General features: G+C 41.6%; 1 protein-coding gene across 1 annotated transcript in view; it reads right to left on the bottom strand.

The window, feature by feature from the left end:
• Positions 1–17,036, bottom strand: part of LOC118777658 (lipoxygenase homology domain-containing protein 1-like) — a 50,150-nt gene that overhangs the window by 13,287 nt on the left and 19,827 nt on the right. The window contains exons 20-35 of the mRNA XM_036528765.1: positions 16,739–16,890; positions 15,976–16,109; positions 14,520–14,668; positions 13,872–13,976; positions 13,409–13,537; positions 12,716–12,880; positions 11,315–11,496; positions 10,583–10,699; positions 9,572–9,734; positions 7,551–7,705; positions 5,211–5,420; positions 4,891–5,035; positions 4,517–4,725; positions 1,573–1,758; positions 568–695; positions 96–213 (exon numbers count right to left, since the gene is read on the bottom strand). Of these exons, the coding sequence (XP_036384658.1) occupies positions 96–213; positions 568–695; positions 1,573–1,758; positions 4,517–4,725; positions 4,891–5,035; positions 5,211–5,420; positions 7,551–7,705; positions 9,572–9,734; positions 10,583–10,699; positions 11,315–11,496; positions 12,716–12,880; positions 13,409–13,537; positions 13,872–13,976; positions 14,520–14,668; positions 15,976–16,109; positions 16,739–16,890 (2,447 nt within the window). The remainder of the gene's footprint in view (positions 1–95; positions 214–567; positions 696–1,572; positions 1,759–4,516; positions 4,726–4,890; positions 5,036–5,210; positions 5,421–7,550; positions 7,706–9,571; positions 9,735–10,582; positions 10,700–11,314; positions 11,497–12,715; positions 12,881–13,408; positions 13,538–13,871; positions 13,977–14,519; positions 14,669–15,975; positions 16,110–16,738; positions 16,891–17,036) is intronic.

Raw genomic sequence — 17,036 nt, 5'->3', positions numbered from 1 at the left:
AACTGCTTCATGATTTTCCTTTCAACATATAACATTTTCTGAAATATCTGTCTTTTTCCTTAGTCTTTGTTTCTTGTAATGCTTTCAATACCTACCTTGTCAAGGAACCAATCGGGACGGCTTCCAGACCCATCAATGCGCACCCTCATCTTTTTCAGTGGGGCGATGTCATCGACCTCCAGACTGAAGGTGTCCTCTTGGCCTCTTTCGAACCTGGAACGCATCAGAATCACTGTGATTCTGCATTGCAAACTGGGCCCTTCAGATTGGCTTCAAAATAGCCACTGTCCTTTGGATTTCAATATATATCTTCAGTAAAAAACACCGTGCTCAGTTTTCAAAGTGTCAAAGGTCTGCTTGTGAGAAAATTGATATGGACAAAGCTGACAGCATTTATGTGCATAAGTCAACAGCAGAAAATAACACAGACTGCAAGGTCAGTGCTGGATCACATTTGGTTCCATCTGAATGAATGAGGTGGACTCTATGTGGCATCTATCAATACAACCCAAAGTAACACAGCCTGCCACATTACACTCCACTGCTCTGCGTGAATATATTTGGCACCTGTCCTCATTCTTCTGAAGCAGCATCTCCTCTGTGCTCCCATTGGCCCCAAACACAGACAGGTAGATCTTGGTATCGGTCCCAGCATTCTGGACATCCCCTGTGACAACTGTGATCTCATAGATGATCTGGGGGAAGAACATAGCTACATCAAATTACTGTTTCTGGTCTCAGCATGCTATCCATGGTGCTGTCTCTTTTCCAGTGTAAATGACTTAGAGAGACCATCGAAAATATAATTATGGAGCAATTTATAAACCTTGATTACAGTAACACAATAACAACAAAAACAATAAATATAACAATTATAATAATAATGATGATGATGGTGATGGTGATGATGACAAAAAAGAAGAATAAGGCAAAGAATGTTTGACAATAATTCAAAAGATTAAATGAAACTGTCTTGGAAAGAATTACAAGATATACTGTAATTCTTTCTCTTTTACGCATGTTCATGGAGTTTATGGACAGAATATTTCTGTTTCAGCACACGTCCACATGGGCATGGAACTAATTATCATCACAGTATTTCCCCTTTGTGTCTCAAGCTTTGTCTACATAGAAACATAGAATTATATATTATCAGGTTATTTCTGTGAAGGTAGCAAATTCCTCTGGGAAAGTAGGGCACAGAAACAGTCTCATGTGATGATGGACGTCACAATAATAGTTATTACATAATTACACGACTGTTCAGAATTGCTTTCACTCCAGCTTCTATAATGGCATCCATGGCTGTTCTCTGAAAACACAGATGATTCATCTATACAATGTCCTTTGCATAAATACTAACTTACCTTCAGAAAAGAAAAATAAAAAATAATAAATTCTTATGAATGAGTAATGAAATCTTCTCAAAGAATCTGAATACCAGAATACGGAAAAAAAAATGTCAAGACAAACAGGTCAACACGGATTACAGCATGTAGGCAAACATAACAATGAAGTATCAGTTTAACACATATGCCTCAGAGCCCCTCTGAGTGAAATATGCTCATTCACCTTCTGTGTGATGGTGATGGTGTCTGCATCCAGCACGTTGAACATTCGCGCCGTCAGCCCGTCGCCCCGGTCTTTGGCCAACCAGCACTTGCAATGGAAGACATACATGATCCCTCTGGTGGGCACGGCTACAGACAGCTCGTCCACCAGCCAGCAGCTCTCAGGCGTGGCCCCATCATGTCCCAGCTGTGGAGGTCAGGTACAAGGCCAGAGTTGCCGAACAGAACTTATTCATGGACCCAAGCTCCCTTGCTAAGCACGTTCAAACCCGCCTGCCAATCACACAGCAGAAACTTGGCACTTGTAGCAACACACTACTCAACTTGTCAGAGGGTTCACGGACTGATCCGAGAGGAACTCCACCGCCAACTGTGAATGTGTGCTTAGTGATTAGCTGGTGGGTCTAAATTTAGACAGGTGGGTGCACAGCTTGCTGGTAACCCACTGTGTAATACATAGCTGCATGTCACACCAGAGTAATTTTGTGAGGTGACAAACAGACATTCTGCAAATATTTGCATTTGCCACAAGAAGGTTTTTTTCCTCTTAAGCTTTTCTTACAAAATCAAAAGACAAAAGTCAACAAAGCTAGCTATAGAATCAATATTTATAGTAAAATTCCCTCTTGTGTGTGCTCCTTTTCACCATAAACTAGTGTGCATGTTATTCCAGCTGCCCTGTTGTGTGTGTGCACACGTGTGTGTGTGTGTTTGCTTATGGGTTTGTGATGTGATGTGATGCAGTTCTGCAAGTTTACTGTGACATCCAGCTGTCAAGAGCTTCAAAATCTCCAATTCTGACGTAATTACCCTGCCTGGCTTTCCAAGGGCCAGATGATGTTGGCATTGATTGGGAAGGACACGGGGGAAAATATGGGGTTTGTACATGAGTCGGGCTGGAATCAGCCCAGTTGGGTCTCATTACTTGAAATCTGTTGCAAGGACTGTCAGAGAACACTGCTGTTGCACACTGGCCTTCAGAAGAGACATACAAACCAGGGTAGATCCACTGGTGACAGTATGAAAGGAAAATGCATACTAAAAGCCGCTGATAAAGACTCCTATGGTTTAAGTGTATGTGCGTGTTCATGTACTGCTTGTGTATGTACTGTGCATGTGTGTGTGTGTGTGTGTGCGTGTGTGTGTGTGTGTGTATGGATGAAGGTTAGATGAAGCTCAGTGTGGTTCAGCCCAGTGTAATATATGTAAACCATTCACACTCAATCATCAGGGATTAGAGTGTGCTACCAAGGATTCCTCCAGGTATATTGATTTCTTACCCTGAGGAGCTCTGGGAATCATCCTAAGGATCATTGACAATTTGGAATATTTTAGCCTGAGCTCAGAGATTAGCGTTTCCATGGGCTGACACACAGCTGATATATTATGGTCCAAGACAATGTGAAAATGCACATATAGCTGTTTCCTATTTTATACAGATTGATATAGCAAAAAGTGTGGAACGATTCCTGTACACGAATTTCTCATGTCTCAAAACTGTTTTCTACTAAACTATAAAATGAAATAAAAAATCTAATGGTTTAACGCACTTGTTAGCTCTACCAGCTATCTTGCACCTTGTCTGGCCAACCATTGAAACCTGGTCATGCAGCACTTCTAATATTGTTGACTCCTTATGGTTTTTTGTTCGTGTTATACTCTACCTCACTTGTAAGTTGCTTTGGATAAAAGCATCTGCCAAATGAATAAATGTATATGTAAATGTAAAGTCGGACTACACATAAGTACATTTAAGCTTTTTAATTAATCAATTAATTAATAAGCTTATATGTGCTTAATGTTTTATTGTTAAATTCGGATGGCCACAGAGTTTGCATAAATAAGCAAAAAGCAAACACAGTCTGAGTTACACTTCTCAAACCACACTCCAGACGTGTCTGTGTTCCATTGGTGTTTGTCTTTGATATACAGTTAAACAACAGGTTGAAAGTTCACTGCAACCATACAACTTTACCATCCTGCATAAACAGGGGGTCCTTTACATGGATACAGAGAAAAAACTAATTCTTCACAGTATGAAAAATGCAGATAGGAAATGTAACAGTCAATTCTGTAAATCTGTGTGTAAATACTATCTACTCTAAATCTATGAAATGATTGGTACTTTTCATGAGTTGAGGCATGTAAGTCACAAAAATTATAAACACTGATGTAATTGTTCTAACATTTTTTGGTTGATGAAAGTGAATATAGTTGGTTAAATAATTTATGTAGGGGAAAATCTTTTAACACACAGTCATTGAGCTAAGCATTAACTACCTGTATTTGCCTGTATTTGCCTATGAATTGACACAAGCTGCTGAATATTGCAATATTTGATAACACTGAGGTAATAGATAGCAATAATGGATACTGGGTTATGCATTTAGATGGAGGATTAAATAGATTTTGTGCTGCAGTGATGCACAAAGACAATGGATATTCTGTAGTTGTTTTGCATAACAGGAACAGATTCTTGATTAAAATTTCTTCAATTTTTTCAATTTGGCAAAGGATTATACACTTCTTTATCCTACATTCTGTAATTATTTTTTGTCAGGGCCTGAAAACATTGATGAACATTGGAAATATATAACATTACTAAGAATAAATGTAAGAAATAAAGTTTCACCCACTGAATCAAAAGCCAGTCCTGCCAAGCCTGTTCATGTAGTACTACAATAGTACCTGTACTATTTGTCTAGCAGTACTGATGCTTTGAAAAGTGCTGGGAAAATCATGTGTTCTTATTGCCACCCCACAGTTCCCTCACCTGTTCATTAAATATCCTTGGGGCTTGTTAAGATCAGACGTTTCCCCAAATGCCCTTGTGTCTTCCCCAAGACCTAAGCCCCGGTAGATATTTTGTCCCCGCGAGAGCGCGGTAAACGGCCGCCATTAAGCCAAATCCCCACCGTGCACACTCCACTCCCGTCAAGCCTAACCTCCACTTTCTTGATCTCTCCCACGTCGGCGCCGTAGACCTCAAACTTCTCCAGCGACCCGGCAGCGAAGCATTTCTTCTCCTCAGGCAGGTCCAGCCAGAGCCGGTCCGTCTGGGCCTGGTGGGGCCCCATGATGATGACGTAGACCCGACTCGTAGTGCTGGCATCGCGCTCCACACCAGTGGACACCGTCATGTGGTACGGGATGACTGCAGAGACAGAAACGTGGGCTGGGGCTGGATTTAAAATTTACATTTTATGAGCATGTTTAAGGAATGCTTACTGTACAGCATCCACTTCTCAATAACCCACACACTGTAACGAGCCCCTCAAAATGGCTTATTTAAAAGTACTAATCTAATATTTTCCCTTACAGGGGACATCCTCAACATCTTCATCCTCATCCTTGTTCTTCTTGTTCTTCTTGTTCATGTTGTTGTCCAGACTCTTAACATTCATTGACGAATCCTTCAGACTCTTCTTTGAGCTGTGAAGGCTCTCTCTCACTCCCTCATATCCCTGAGAAAACAGTGATATACAGCAGGCAATAAATTGACGGCTACAGGTTTGGCATTTTGAAATATCAAAGTTGGTACACAGTGCTGTCAGCAAACAGTCTGTCATGAGTAAAGTAGAAGCGCTGTTTGAAGCAGGCGCTGACAGGTGCAGCCTCAACGTCTGGAGCTGGCATTACCTTGACATAAAAGAACCTCTCGATAAGTTTGTCCTCCTTCTTTTTGGACAGCCAGCGCTCACATAGGAACAGGTAGACTTCTTCCATCTCCACGTTGACCACCTCCACCTGGTCCAGGTACCAGTCCGGGCTCACCATGGTGTTGTCATGGCGAATCTTAATCTTGAAGACCTGGCCAAGGTCCACAGCTTCGATGCTGAACTTGTCCACCTGGGAGACAAAGTGGCTCATCTTACTAGAGAGCTACTGTTAGATGGGAAGCCCACACCCATGGCCCACCTATGTCCCACCAGTGGTCATTAATAGTCTTTGGATTTATGTAATGAACTGAGTGAGAGATTCATCCACAATCTTTTTTGTGTTTCTACCTACTGTTCATTTCTTCCCATTGTTTTCCAGAACCTTCACTCTCCTGCCTTTTCCTAGGGTCAAAGAGTAATTTTTCAGTTTTTTCCTCAGCTGGCTCTGAATTTCTGCATTTTTTTCCCTGATTTCCTCTGGAAAATACACACTGTCCAGTGCCTTCTGAAAATGTAACTATCAATACACTCAATATTGTCAATATTGACTGATTGTGAACAAATGCATATTGGGGATCAGTCGTACTCTGCAACCAATCAGATGCTTTAATTAAAATCAATTCAGGTGGTATGCCTTTTTGAATTATTTTGCAGTGGTAAATCCTAAATCTGTTTGCAAAATAGAAGGTCATTTAAATTCATTTGATCAGTGTAGCTGATTAGTTGGGGCAATTGATAGCTACAGAGCATAAATGATATTTGAAAATAGGATGCCAGATCTTGCCAAACAGACTGCGTCTTGCAGCTCTGGGAACAGTTTAAAAGCATTGTGATGACACTTGGGTGGAGGGTGGCTGATAAAGTAGAACGTGCAGCCATTTGGAAAAGCCATCATTATGCTGTCCTGTCCTGAAACGTGCAGCTGCAGGGTGGTGTCTGTTTCTCACAGGCAGTAACCAAGGGACAGCTGCGGCGGGACAGAGAGGAGCGCTGTCACAGTCTATCTCTGATTCTGACACGGGGACGGCCAGTCAGTCACCTCAGCCTCCATATTCCCCCTCTTTGCAGTTAAGTGAAACACGCGTGTAGAAGGCATTATGGCAATTCTCTTCTAATCTGTATGCACCATATATAGGGGCATATATAGGAAATGGCCAAAAAAAGACACTACAGGCTTTGTTACATGAAGAGAGATAGTCAGATGTTTTGTTTTGATTTCATTACAAAAGTTAGCATTAAAAGAAACGTAGAACCCTCTTCTGACTACGTCCAGTCCCAGTTTTATACTGTGAATTTAGTGGATGGATTTTAATTGTGCCTTAGACATGACAGTATTAAGCGCTATCATATATTTGCTCATTCAGGGCGCCTAAGTTTATAAACAGTATTATCAGTTTATTCAGCCAGATATTCCACTCCCAAACCAACAAGGCCAGATGTTGCACCACAGAGCAGAATTACAATGAACGAAGAAAGAACATCCTGCTCTGGGGAGAGACCCAGGAACACTTACAAAATACAAAAATGGAAGCAGAGCGTGTGAGGTGAAACGGGACCGCTCCAGACAAAGGCAAGGTCATGGCAGGTGACGCCGTTCAACTGCGTGCAGGCTATTAGCACCTCCCCTCTTCATTAGTCCTGACATTTACATTATAAGTCTGTTTAAAACAAATGTCAGGAGGTGCCATACTTTTTCATCACGCCGGCACCTTCTCAGTACTGTGACTGCACTGGAACAACAGTGAATGAGTCACTTAGGAAGAGTGCAGTGAAGACAGCGACATGCTAAACCATTGACCATTGACATAGGCCTCAGGACAGTTTTTTTTTTTTTTGGGGGGGGGGGGGTATCCTCGATGAACACGTTTAATTATTTTTCACTGGAAGAAATACCTGCAGGTAGCAAAGCCTGTGAAATGGAGAGTAATTATGGAGCCTTGGACAATGGGTTTGGGAACCCCTGCTGTAGAGAATATTGATGGGAAATTCTGAATATTACTCCAGATGTGCTCTGGAGAATATTCGTCCCTTCGCCTGAATGCTGGTGCTTTGCTAAAAGATTGGTGCTGTGCTCCATTTCAGCTCCGCAGAAATATACTCTACAGAAACACGCTGTTTTACTTCACAAAACAACAAACAGTTCCAGATATTACTTCAGGAAACAGGCAAACTTAATGACCTTAAAGGCAACTTAAGGTAGAACTAAGGCTGACTGCAGTTACAGAGCTGCCCAGTTTGTGTCATAGTGGTCAATAAAGTGGCCTATGAGCTGTTTTATAATGCCCACCGCCATGACCACGCACAGACTCCTCCCACTTACCGATCCTCTCTCGAACTTGTTGCTGTTGTTCTCAGACTTGCTGAGCTTTCGTTCCCCCGTGTCTCCCAGGTCTCCATAGATGGTGAGGAACACGTTTGCATCGGTACCCGCCCCATACACATCGCCCGTCATCACAGACACCTTGTAAGTATGAGCTGTGGGTGACATGCACACAAGCACAAATTAATTTTTTTCCACAAGACTAAAAAAAGCAATGCATACCCCTTGCAAGCCTTGGTTGTAGTCTGCCCTGGAAGAATCTTTGAAAAGAACAGAGATGGAGAGGACAAAATTGTGACCAATATTCAATGGCGGACTTTAGAAACAGAACAAATTTGTTGCAGTGCAAAAATGCTCCCCTGGTCAGACAGACAATGCCCACACTCACAGGCTTCTCTCAGAAGACCTGTTACCTTTGAAAGAGCTGTAACAGGACTGCATATAAAACTAATGTGCATTGTAACCATTTCCATGAAAAGCCACGTATCCCCTCACTGGCAGAAATCAATGAAAGCTGCTTCTATTGGCAGTTGCTCTGAATATTGTTACAGCATGAAACCATCTGTAATCCCACAGTCATTAATGAAAAAAACTATTAAAAAAAGATTTTTTATTCAACAGAGGAAACAGATTCTACTGTGGGATGACAATCAGCTAGCATAATGCTCATAATGCAAAATCATAAATCTCAGAGCCTAAAGCCACATACACCAATGAGCTAAAACATTATGACCACCTGCCTAATATGCTGTTGGTCCTCCGTGTGCTGCTAAAACAGCGCCAACCCACGAGGCATGGACTCTACAAGACCCCTGAAGGTGTCCTGTGGTATCTGGCACCAAAACATTAGCTGCAGATCCTTCAAGTCCTGTAAGTTGCAAGGTGGAACCGCCGTGGATCGGACTTGTTGGTCCAGCACATTCCACAGATGCTCAATCGGATTGAGGATTTGGAGGCCAGGGCAACACCTTGAACACTTCATCATGTTCCTCAAACCATTCACGAACAATGTGTGCAGTGTGGCAGGGCGCATTATACTGCTGAAAGAGGTCACTGCCATCAGGGAATACCATTGCCATGAAGGGGTGTACACGGTCTGCAACAATGTTTAAGTAGGTGACACGTATCAAATTGACGTCCACATGAATGGCCGAACCTAGGGTTTCCCAACAGAACATTGCCCAGAGCATCACACTCCCTCCATCAGCTTGTTGTCTTCCCACAGTACATCCTAGTGCCATCAGTTCCCCAGGTAAACGGTGCACACGTACATGGCCATCCACGTCATCTAAAAGAACACTGGACTCACCGGACCAGGCAATCTTCTTCCGCTGCTCCAAGGTCCGGTTCTGACGTTCGCGTGCCCATTGTAGGCGCGGTGGACAGGGTTCATCATGGGCACTCTGACCGGTCTGCGGCTACGCAGCCCCATACGCAACAGTGTGTGATGCACTGTGTGTTGTGACACATTCCTCCCGTAACCATCATTAAAATTTTCTGTGACTTGTGCCGACCTTTTGTTGGTTCGGACCAGATGGGATAGTCTTCGTTGCCCTCGTGCATCGATGAGCCTTGGGCCCCAACACCCTGTTGCCAGTTCGTGGTTTGTCCCTCCTAGGACCACTGTGGGTAGGTACTCACCACTGCTGACCGGGAGCACCCCACAAGCCTTGCCATTTCAGAGATGCTCTGACCCAGTCATCTGACCATAACAGTTTGCTCAGGTCTTTTCTCCTGCCCATTTCTCCTGCATCCAACACGCTGATGACGAGAACTGATTGTTTGCTTACCATCTGCTCTACCTAGACCTTGACATGTGCCCTTGTTTGGAGATGATCAACATTATTCTGTTCACCTGTGAGTGGTCATAATGTTTTGGCTCATTGGTTTATGTACTGCACTTTTACATTTGTAAGTGTATTCTTGTACCAATGTTTTTTTGTTCTCTTTTGTTTAAAACTTGTTTTTCCATGGCTGTAATTCAGTTTTAATGGGGGGCAAGATGGAAGGCAGGCACATACTCTCGAGAGCGTCCTCCACCTCGGTCTCGGTGACCTTGAGCGATCCGTCTCGGAGCAGCTTCTCCTGGATGATGTCTGAGGGCACCAGCTCTCTCACCGTCTCACCGTCATCCTCAGACTTAGCTAGCCAGCGTTCGCAGGGGAAGATGACGGTCTCCGAGCCCTTTCAATCAAGCAGCAGATGAGATCAATTCACTCAGTCAGGTGAAGCTCAGACACTCAAATGCTGACCCTTCCTCTACTGCAGAGAACAGCCCCACCTTGTGGTGGGATTTGGTGGTCTTGTTCTTAACACATATTATCCAGTATCTAGTTCTCAAACTGATAGATGGATGGTGATAAAGTTTAATAAGAGGTGGTCAGGGTGCATGGCTAACATAGAACTGAACCATAAACCATAAACTCCTCTGCTGCAATATTTCAAGCAGGTTGCCTCAGGTTGCTGTTATTACTGTGAGAATAAATATCTGCAGGAACTAAAATTCACACTGACATTCACAAATATCTATAGGAATTAAAATTCACACTCACAAATTTTACCATACATTTAAACCATTACAATTTCTTGTCTACTGATCTATGAGGAATTTTAAGAAGCATTCCACTTGGGTCATTTCAATATGTTGATGGTCTTTGCACATAAAAACTGGCCAACTGTTAAGGGTTAAAATACAAGGAATATGCATATTGCTCATTATGAAAAAATAGATTCTCTGAACTTTGTAATTAGAAATTATCAGACACAGATGGTGCTTATTCCCAATGAACAATAAATTACAATCTTCTTTGCCAGCACACAACTATTTTACAAGTGTAACATATGCTGGACAGTATCGGTTTTGGCAGTTAGCCTGTGAATTAATTATTTTACAACCAATTGAAACATCTGTTCATCTTGTGACATACTTACCATTTTGACAGTTCAGTAGCTATTTGTTTCTATCAGCTGTTTTGTAAATCCCCAAAACTAACTTTCTAAACATATCACTCTAAGTCAAGAGTATACAGTACCTTTCCCTTTCTCAGAAGTCTTCTGATCTCAACTCTGTCTAAGTGCCAGCCTGGGTTTATCCCCCGGTTGTCATGTCCAATCCGGATTTTCTCAATGACATCACCCACGTCCTCCAACTGCAAAGATAACACACAGCATGAGATCTCAACTTCAGGGGCTTTTCAGACTGTCTGATATAATTGTGCTTTGCTTGAAAAGTTTTTTTATGTGAAAATGCTTTACCATTTGAAGATTGCTATAAAAGAAAAATTTTCTAAGATAAATTGAGATAGATATAAATATATGAATATACTTGTGGCTCCAAACTGAAAACCTAATTTCAGTGTCTGAAGATATGGCCTCTTCATGAAGAGAACAGAATCTAGTGTCTTAGAGTAAAATAAGAATGTAATGAAATGAAAGAATGTAATGAAAAAGACCTAAGAAACTATTAGATACTTATTTTACAATAGTCTACTAATAAAATTACTTTTGTACTGTAGAAATGCTCTGTTCATTGTAAAACATAATAGGAACGCTACATGATTTGCTAAGCTTCCACAGGTGGTATCAACAATATCTGTACTGTATATATCGCAACTGTATACAGTAAAATCAAAGTCCTCATGCAGTCAGTTATTTGCAGCCTTATTCTGTTAATAGAGCAAGTTTTCCGCCTCTAAGTCACTGCTTTTATTCTCTGACTAAATGTACTTTATGAATTCTTGTTTCTTTGGTGGACTTGCTCTCACCTCCACAATGAACATGTCCTCTGCGCCCCTCTCGAAGTACATGCGCCTCTCTCTCTTGTTGACGCAGAGAGACTTCTGCTGGGTGCAGACCCCGTCCTGCCCATACAGGACGATGAAAACGTCTGCGTCAGTTCCCGCCCCAAAGACGTCACTTGTGAATGTTTTAATTTCATAGGGCACAACTGAAACAGAGAATTAGAATTTTGGCAAAATTAGTAATGAGTCATTTGAAGCAGAAAGAACACCAATGGTAACAAGAAATAAGCCTTGGCCCTGTCCCTTAGGGTGCTGCTGACCCAGAGAGACACTTCACTACTTTACAGTCTGCCAGCGTACTTCACATTACATTATTGTCAGAGTGACGTACATACGTTACAGTTTTTACGTTATTCATTTATACAGGTGGATATTTATTGAGGCAATTATGGGCTAAGAACCTTGCCCAAGGGTACAACAGCAGTGCCCCAGCAGGGAATTGAACCAGCAACCTTTCTGTTACAAGCCCTGCTCCATACCTCCATGATTCACTGCCATACTTTACAAACAAGCTCAAGAGAGGGGATGACTTAGTACTATTCAACAGCATGTAAAACATACTAACAGAGTGGTATTAAAACATCATAGCAGCATTCACAATTACTCTACAACCTCACCTGTCACTTTTTTATGTGAGGTCACAATAAACTATTTTTTCAGACAAAATTTTTTTTCAAATTCCAACCTTTGGCTGCACAGCAGTGAGTATATTGAGCAGATTACATTGTACGGCCATGCAAAGCCACTTGGGGAATATAATACATGTTCATTCTTTCAGGGAGTTGGTTACTGAGGAACTCAAACGATTTAATGGCAGATGATGTTGCCTAGAAACACGAGAGTTCCATGTCTAAACAATACAGTTGCTATTTAGTCCTGCATGTATTTTAAGCAAACCATTTGAGAGTGCTAGTGTTCCATTCAGAAATGTCAGCATGCGATTTCTTTTCATTTAAAGAAGTAATGAAAAACAATTCAGAACATATTTATGAACTAAATTAAAAATATTTATAGTAACTGAGGACATTACACAATCATGGAATACTTTATCACTATTCTATGAGCCTCTAAACCCAACAAAGGATACCCATCATCTTTTTTTAATCTTGTTCTCATTCAAGCACTGAGAAATATGAACATTTCATTAGCTAAGACGTACCACTGAATATAATGCCATTATATTGCGACTCAATGTTCTCAGATTCTCGTGTTCAGTTGCCGTCGTTAGGGTCAGAGTTAGGGTTAGGCTCCTCTATATCTTCATAATACAGTAAACGTTGTAGGAAACCTGTATGTGGCCACACTGGCTGCAGTTGACCCCAGGGTTTGAGTTTGTGGTGAAGGGAAAGGGAGAGGGTGTCTTACATGGGATGTACAGCTCGGTCTGGAGCTCGGCGGGGTACAGGTCCCTGACGATGGCTCCGTCGTCCTCCCCTGTGTCCAGCCAGCGCCCGCAGGGGAAGCGCAGCTTCTGACCCATGGAGGGGGCGTCGATCTCCACCCAGTCCAGAAACCAGCCTGCCGAGCCCCCTGAAACAGGCAGTGTGAATGAGCACCGTCGAAAGGGTGCACAGGAAACGAAACGCAGGAAGAAAATTTTGAAAATGAACAGCTAGTTTCTTCAAATAAGTCTCTGTCTGCATCCACAGTCTGTTTGGTCTGTTGATTAGGAATGCAGAAGCTATAGGCTGTTTGAAACGTAGATCGATATCCAGGTCTGTTTCTGTTACTGTTGGGGTTGAACACTGAATGAACTTTTCCTCATCTTCAGCTATGCAAATGGATAACACAACAAAATAACAAGTTATAATCATCAAACGACAGTACAAACACTAGCTTCCTACTCTTTGTCCAAATGTTTTTTGGGGATTTTGCTTATAAACATCACAGCATGTCACTAGGCATAAGGGGTTACTTGTCCAGGTGCTGCACACAAATCAATCCAAGTTTCGGTTCTTGAAGAAAGGATATGTGTTTTTGTAAAATATAAACGTTGTGATGCATTTATATGTGTCTGTCTTACCCAGGTTGAGATGTGCTTGTATGTGTCTGTCTTACCTGAGTTGTCATGCCCGATGCACAGTTTCTTCAGCACACCAAGGTCCACAGCCTCCACGGTGAACTCGTCAATCATCCCCTGCTCAAACTTGTTCTTGTGAGTCTTAGAGGCCTTCAGGTTTATTATTCCTGGGAATACAACGTGAATGAATTAGAATAACTGGGAATAAATAACAGGAGAGAGCAACAATATAACATGCACACAAATGTCCTGAAAAACACTCATAACTTGCACTTTTATATAATACACATGAAGTGTGTCTACTAATAATAACTTGACTTGAACATTTTGTAACATTCACTCAGCTCCTTAAGGGTATTGATCATGGTTTCTGACATAAATTATAAGAATGAATGAACACAAAAAGGAAAAAAAAGTGATTGTGTGTTAAATGGATTAAATGCAGTTAAACGGACAGGAGCCAGAGGGCAATGTAAAATTTGTACAGATCAATAAGGTTACCTGTGTCATCCTTTGTGCCATACAAAATGGCAAAGACATTGGCATCTGTGCCAGCATACTTCTTCTCTCCTGTCTTGACTCTGAGTGTGTACGTTGTTGACATGGCTGTAATAGTGAACAAATTAATATACAAAATAAACCTACAGTATAGTATGTTTTTATATAGTCTCAGTGCTCTGATTAACACTGCTGTGCACTAAAAGTCCCCCAGGCTTCCAAAGAGGTAGTTCTAAGTCTAATTACAGAGGGGCACCATGAAGCCATGTCATATTGAAATGTCGTGTTGAGTTCAGGTAATTCAGGCCTTACTACAGGTTGTAAGAGGATGTGTTGTACTAAATAGGCTTGAGTCAGAAAAGGGAAAATGTATTCATTTGAAAAGATAATGCATTCAGATACACTTTACCTTTTAGCTGACACCCTTATGTCAGGCAAGTTATTGTACATGGCATAATTACAATAACCTCAAACCCCAAATGCATTGGCTGAATGATGTGACACCAAAGTATATAAAAACAGAATAATTATCTGTGTGTGTGTGTGTGTGTGTGTGTGTGTGTGTGTGTACTGACTGGCTCACAAACACCTCTGTTTTCTGTAAGCCGTAACCGTTCACTGTGTTGAACATGCACCAGAACCCCTTCTCACCCTTCTGCTCAAGTCCCAGTGTAGCTGCAGAGTCTTCCTCATCTTCATCATTCTTCTTCATGAAAGCTTCATCGACCGGCACAAGCTCCCTGGCAATCTGTCCATCATCCTCGTCAATGGCCAACCAGCGCTTACAAGGGAAGTAGTACCTGCAATGACATCAGATGACAATCAGACTCACTCTATTTACCTTCATATAAATCATGGGAGAGCTCACAAAACTTTAGAAACTCCACGTCGCATTTTCAGAACAATCATATAATCTTTACTGAATGGAAAGAAGAGATTTAAAAATGTGCAGGTATTTTTTAAAGGCAGTACTCTGTCAGTTCCAGTGGAATTAAATTATTTAAAAAAATCTAAATTATTTTAGAAAATACTTTTCAATGAATTAATAGAATTCCAATTAATTTCAATTCATTCTTTCAACTTACTGAACTGAAACGCAATTGACCCTACCTCTGACTCTCAGAGCATCTGAATCTCATTTACACTTACCCTATAGCTGCTGATATAACACCTACTGCTCTAATGCCCTAATCCTTGTAAGAAGTATTTTGGTTTAATATTATTCCTCTTTCCTTTTGTGTTTTACATTAATATAAGCTACAGAATAAACACTAAAGATTTCTGACTCTGGTTGCATTCTTGTTACTCCCATAAGTCTCTGCCTGACTCTGCTGTGAGAGCCTGCGCAGGCGGACCTTGGACACATTTCGGAGGATATGAACATATGCGCACTGCTGTTTCACAGTGTTATTTATATAATCATACTGGTTAGCCATGTTCACCAATCTTCTGAGTAACTCTTCACAGCCTTCCTGCGCTGTTTACTTTCTCCCTGTTGTGACCTGTATAAAGTCTGCAGGTTACACTTTCAGAGCTAGAGGATGTGTGATCTCTGGTGTTGGTTCTGGTTGAGGTCAAAATTTAACCTGCTTGGACAGTATTCATATTTGAGGACAGTATAATGTTTATAATTTTGTGCAGCCTCACTGCTGATGAGTCTGCTTGAAAAGAAAGCAGCACTGTCAAAATTGGATGCCAGAATAAATTAATAAAAATAGATTACTGCAATCTGACGAAATAACTTTTCAGACTGCAGTAATATTTTTTTACACCACCAGGGGGTGAACTATAACTTCTAAAGTATTGTATGACCTGGCGTAGCTCAGATATATCGTGTTTGGAAAAGACTCCCTGCAGTGGGTTATCATTGCCACATCTAGCTATTTTTTATGTGCAGGAATGCTATGGTAACTGCAAGAACATACAGGTATATTTATTGTAAACATTGCCCTGATTTATAAAATTATTTCCTTATGTTGCATAAGAGCCTATGAGGTCACACTATCACTGAGGTAAGGCTATATTTGCTTTAGTCCTCATGAGGATTTTATTATAAACATGGACATCTTATATATAATCATATATAACTCCCCCCCCCAGCCCCTACGTGGTATCGTCCTTGCTGTCCACAATCTCCACTCGGTCCAGGAACCAGGCGGAGTTTGCCTGGGTGTTGTCGTGGCGAATCCGCAGCTTCTTCAGCGGCCCCAGATCGATTGCAGAAATGGTGAAGACATCCTCCTGTGCAGTGCAGAAAGACAGTTTCTGAAGGTCAGTTTCCGCAGACAGAGGCCTCTGGGCCTGCCAGGGCTAAAGCCACGCACACCCGACACGCTGGAACACGCTGGCACAAGCCTTTTCAGCGCGTTCAGCCTCTATGCTAAGACTGCATATCCATGAAGGCATTCAAAGCCATGCCCTTCTGAATGGTCTGATGTGAACCATGAAATAGAGGGAAGATGAAAAGCATTGGATACTGCTTTATGCATTATTTTACAATGAATTGCCCATTTGACAAGGCTTGATGAATACATTTGTGTAGGCATTTGTATCTGTAAGGCTCTTTCATTATATCACTGTCTCAAAATTCATAATTAAATTTTTTTTCTGTTAGATTCTACATCTTCCTGGTCTGTACTCTTAGAAATGTTACAGTTGTTACCAGTGCACATAGCACATCATACACTTACAAATGATCCTTTCATACAGTTCGGTATTTACTGTGGCAATCTACTGTAACAAGTGTAAATTCAACTATGGTAAAATAACAGCATCCCACCTGAGATTCAAACCCGCAACCTCCACATCATACAGCCACAACATGCCACCACACTGTCAAGACCTCCAGACATAACCCCGGACCACCCTACCTGCCCTTTCTCAAACTTATTGAGGTGGTTAGATTTCTTCAAACGTCGTTCTCCCGTGTCGCCAACTTCACCGTAAATGTTGATGTAGACGTTGGCATCAGTGCCGGCTCCCCACATGGTTCCCGTGAAAACATGAACCTCATATGTGTTCTCTGTGAAACGAAAAGAGCTGCTTGTTTATGTCATCAGTTCATCATTTAAAGTGTTTTATTTTTTATGTACTGTTCTTGTTCTTAAAATCAAGATAATCAACTTAATCAAGAATAACTGTAATGTGAAAAAGAATCTCCACAACAGC

The sequence above is a fragment of the Megalops cyprinoides genome, chromosome 5 (assembly GCF_013368585.1).
Source record: "Megalops cyprinoides isolate fMegCyp1 chromosome 5, fMegCyp1.pri, whole genome shotgun sequence".
Classification (NCBI taxonomy): Eukaryota; Metazoa; Chordata; class Actinopteri; order Elopiformes; family Megalopidae; genus Megalops; species Megalops cyprinoides.
The sequence above is the reverse complement of the archived record's forward strand: the minus strand, read 5'-3'. Positions and strand labels throughout refer to the sequence as shown.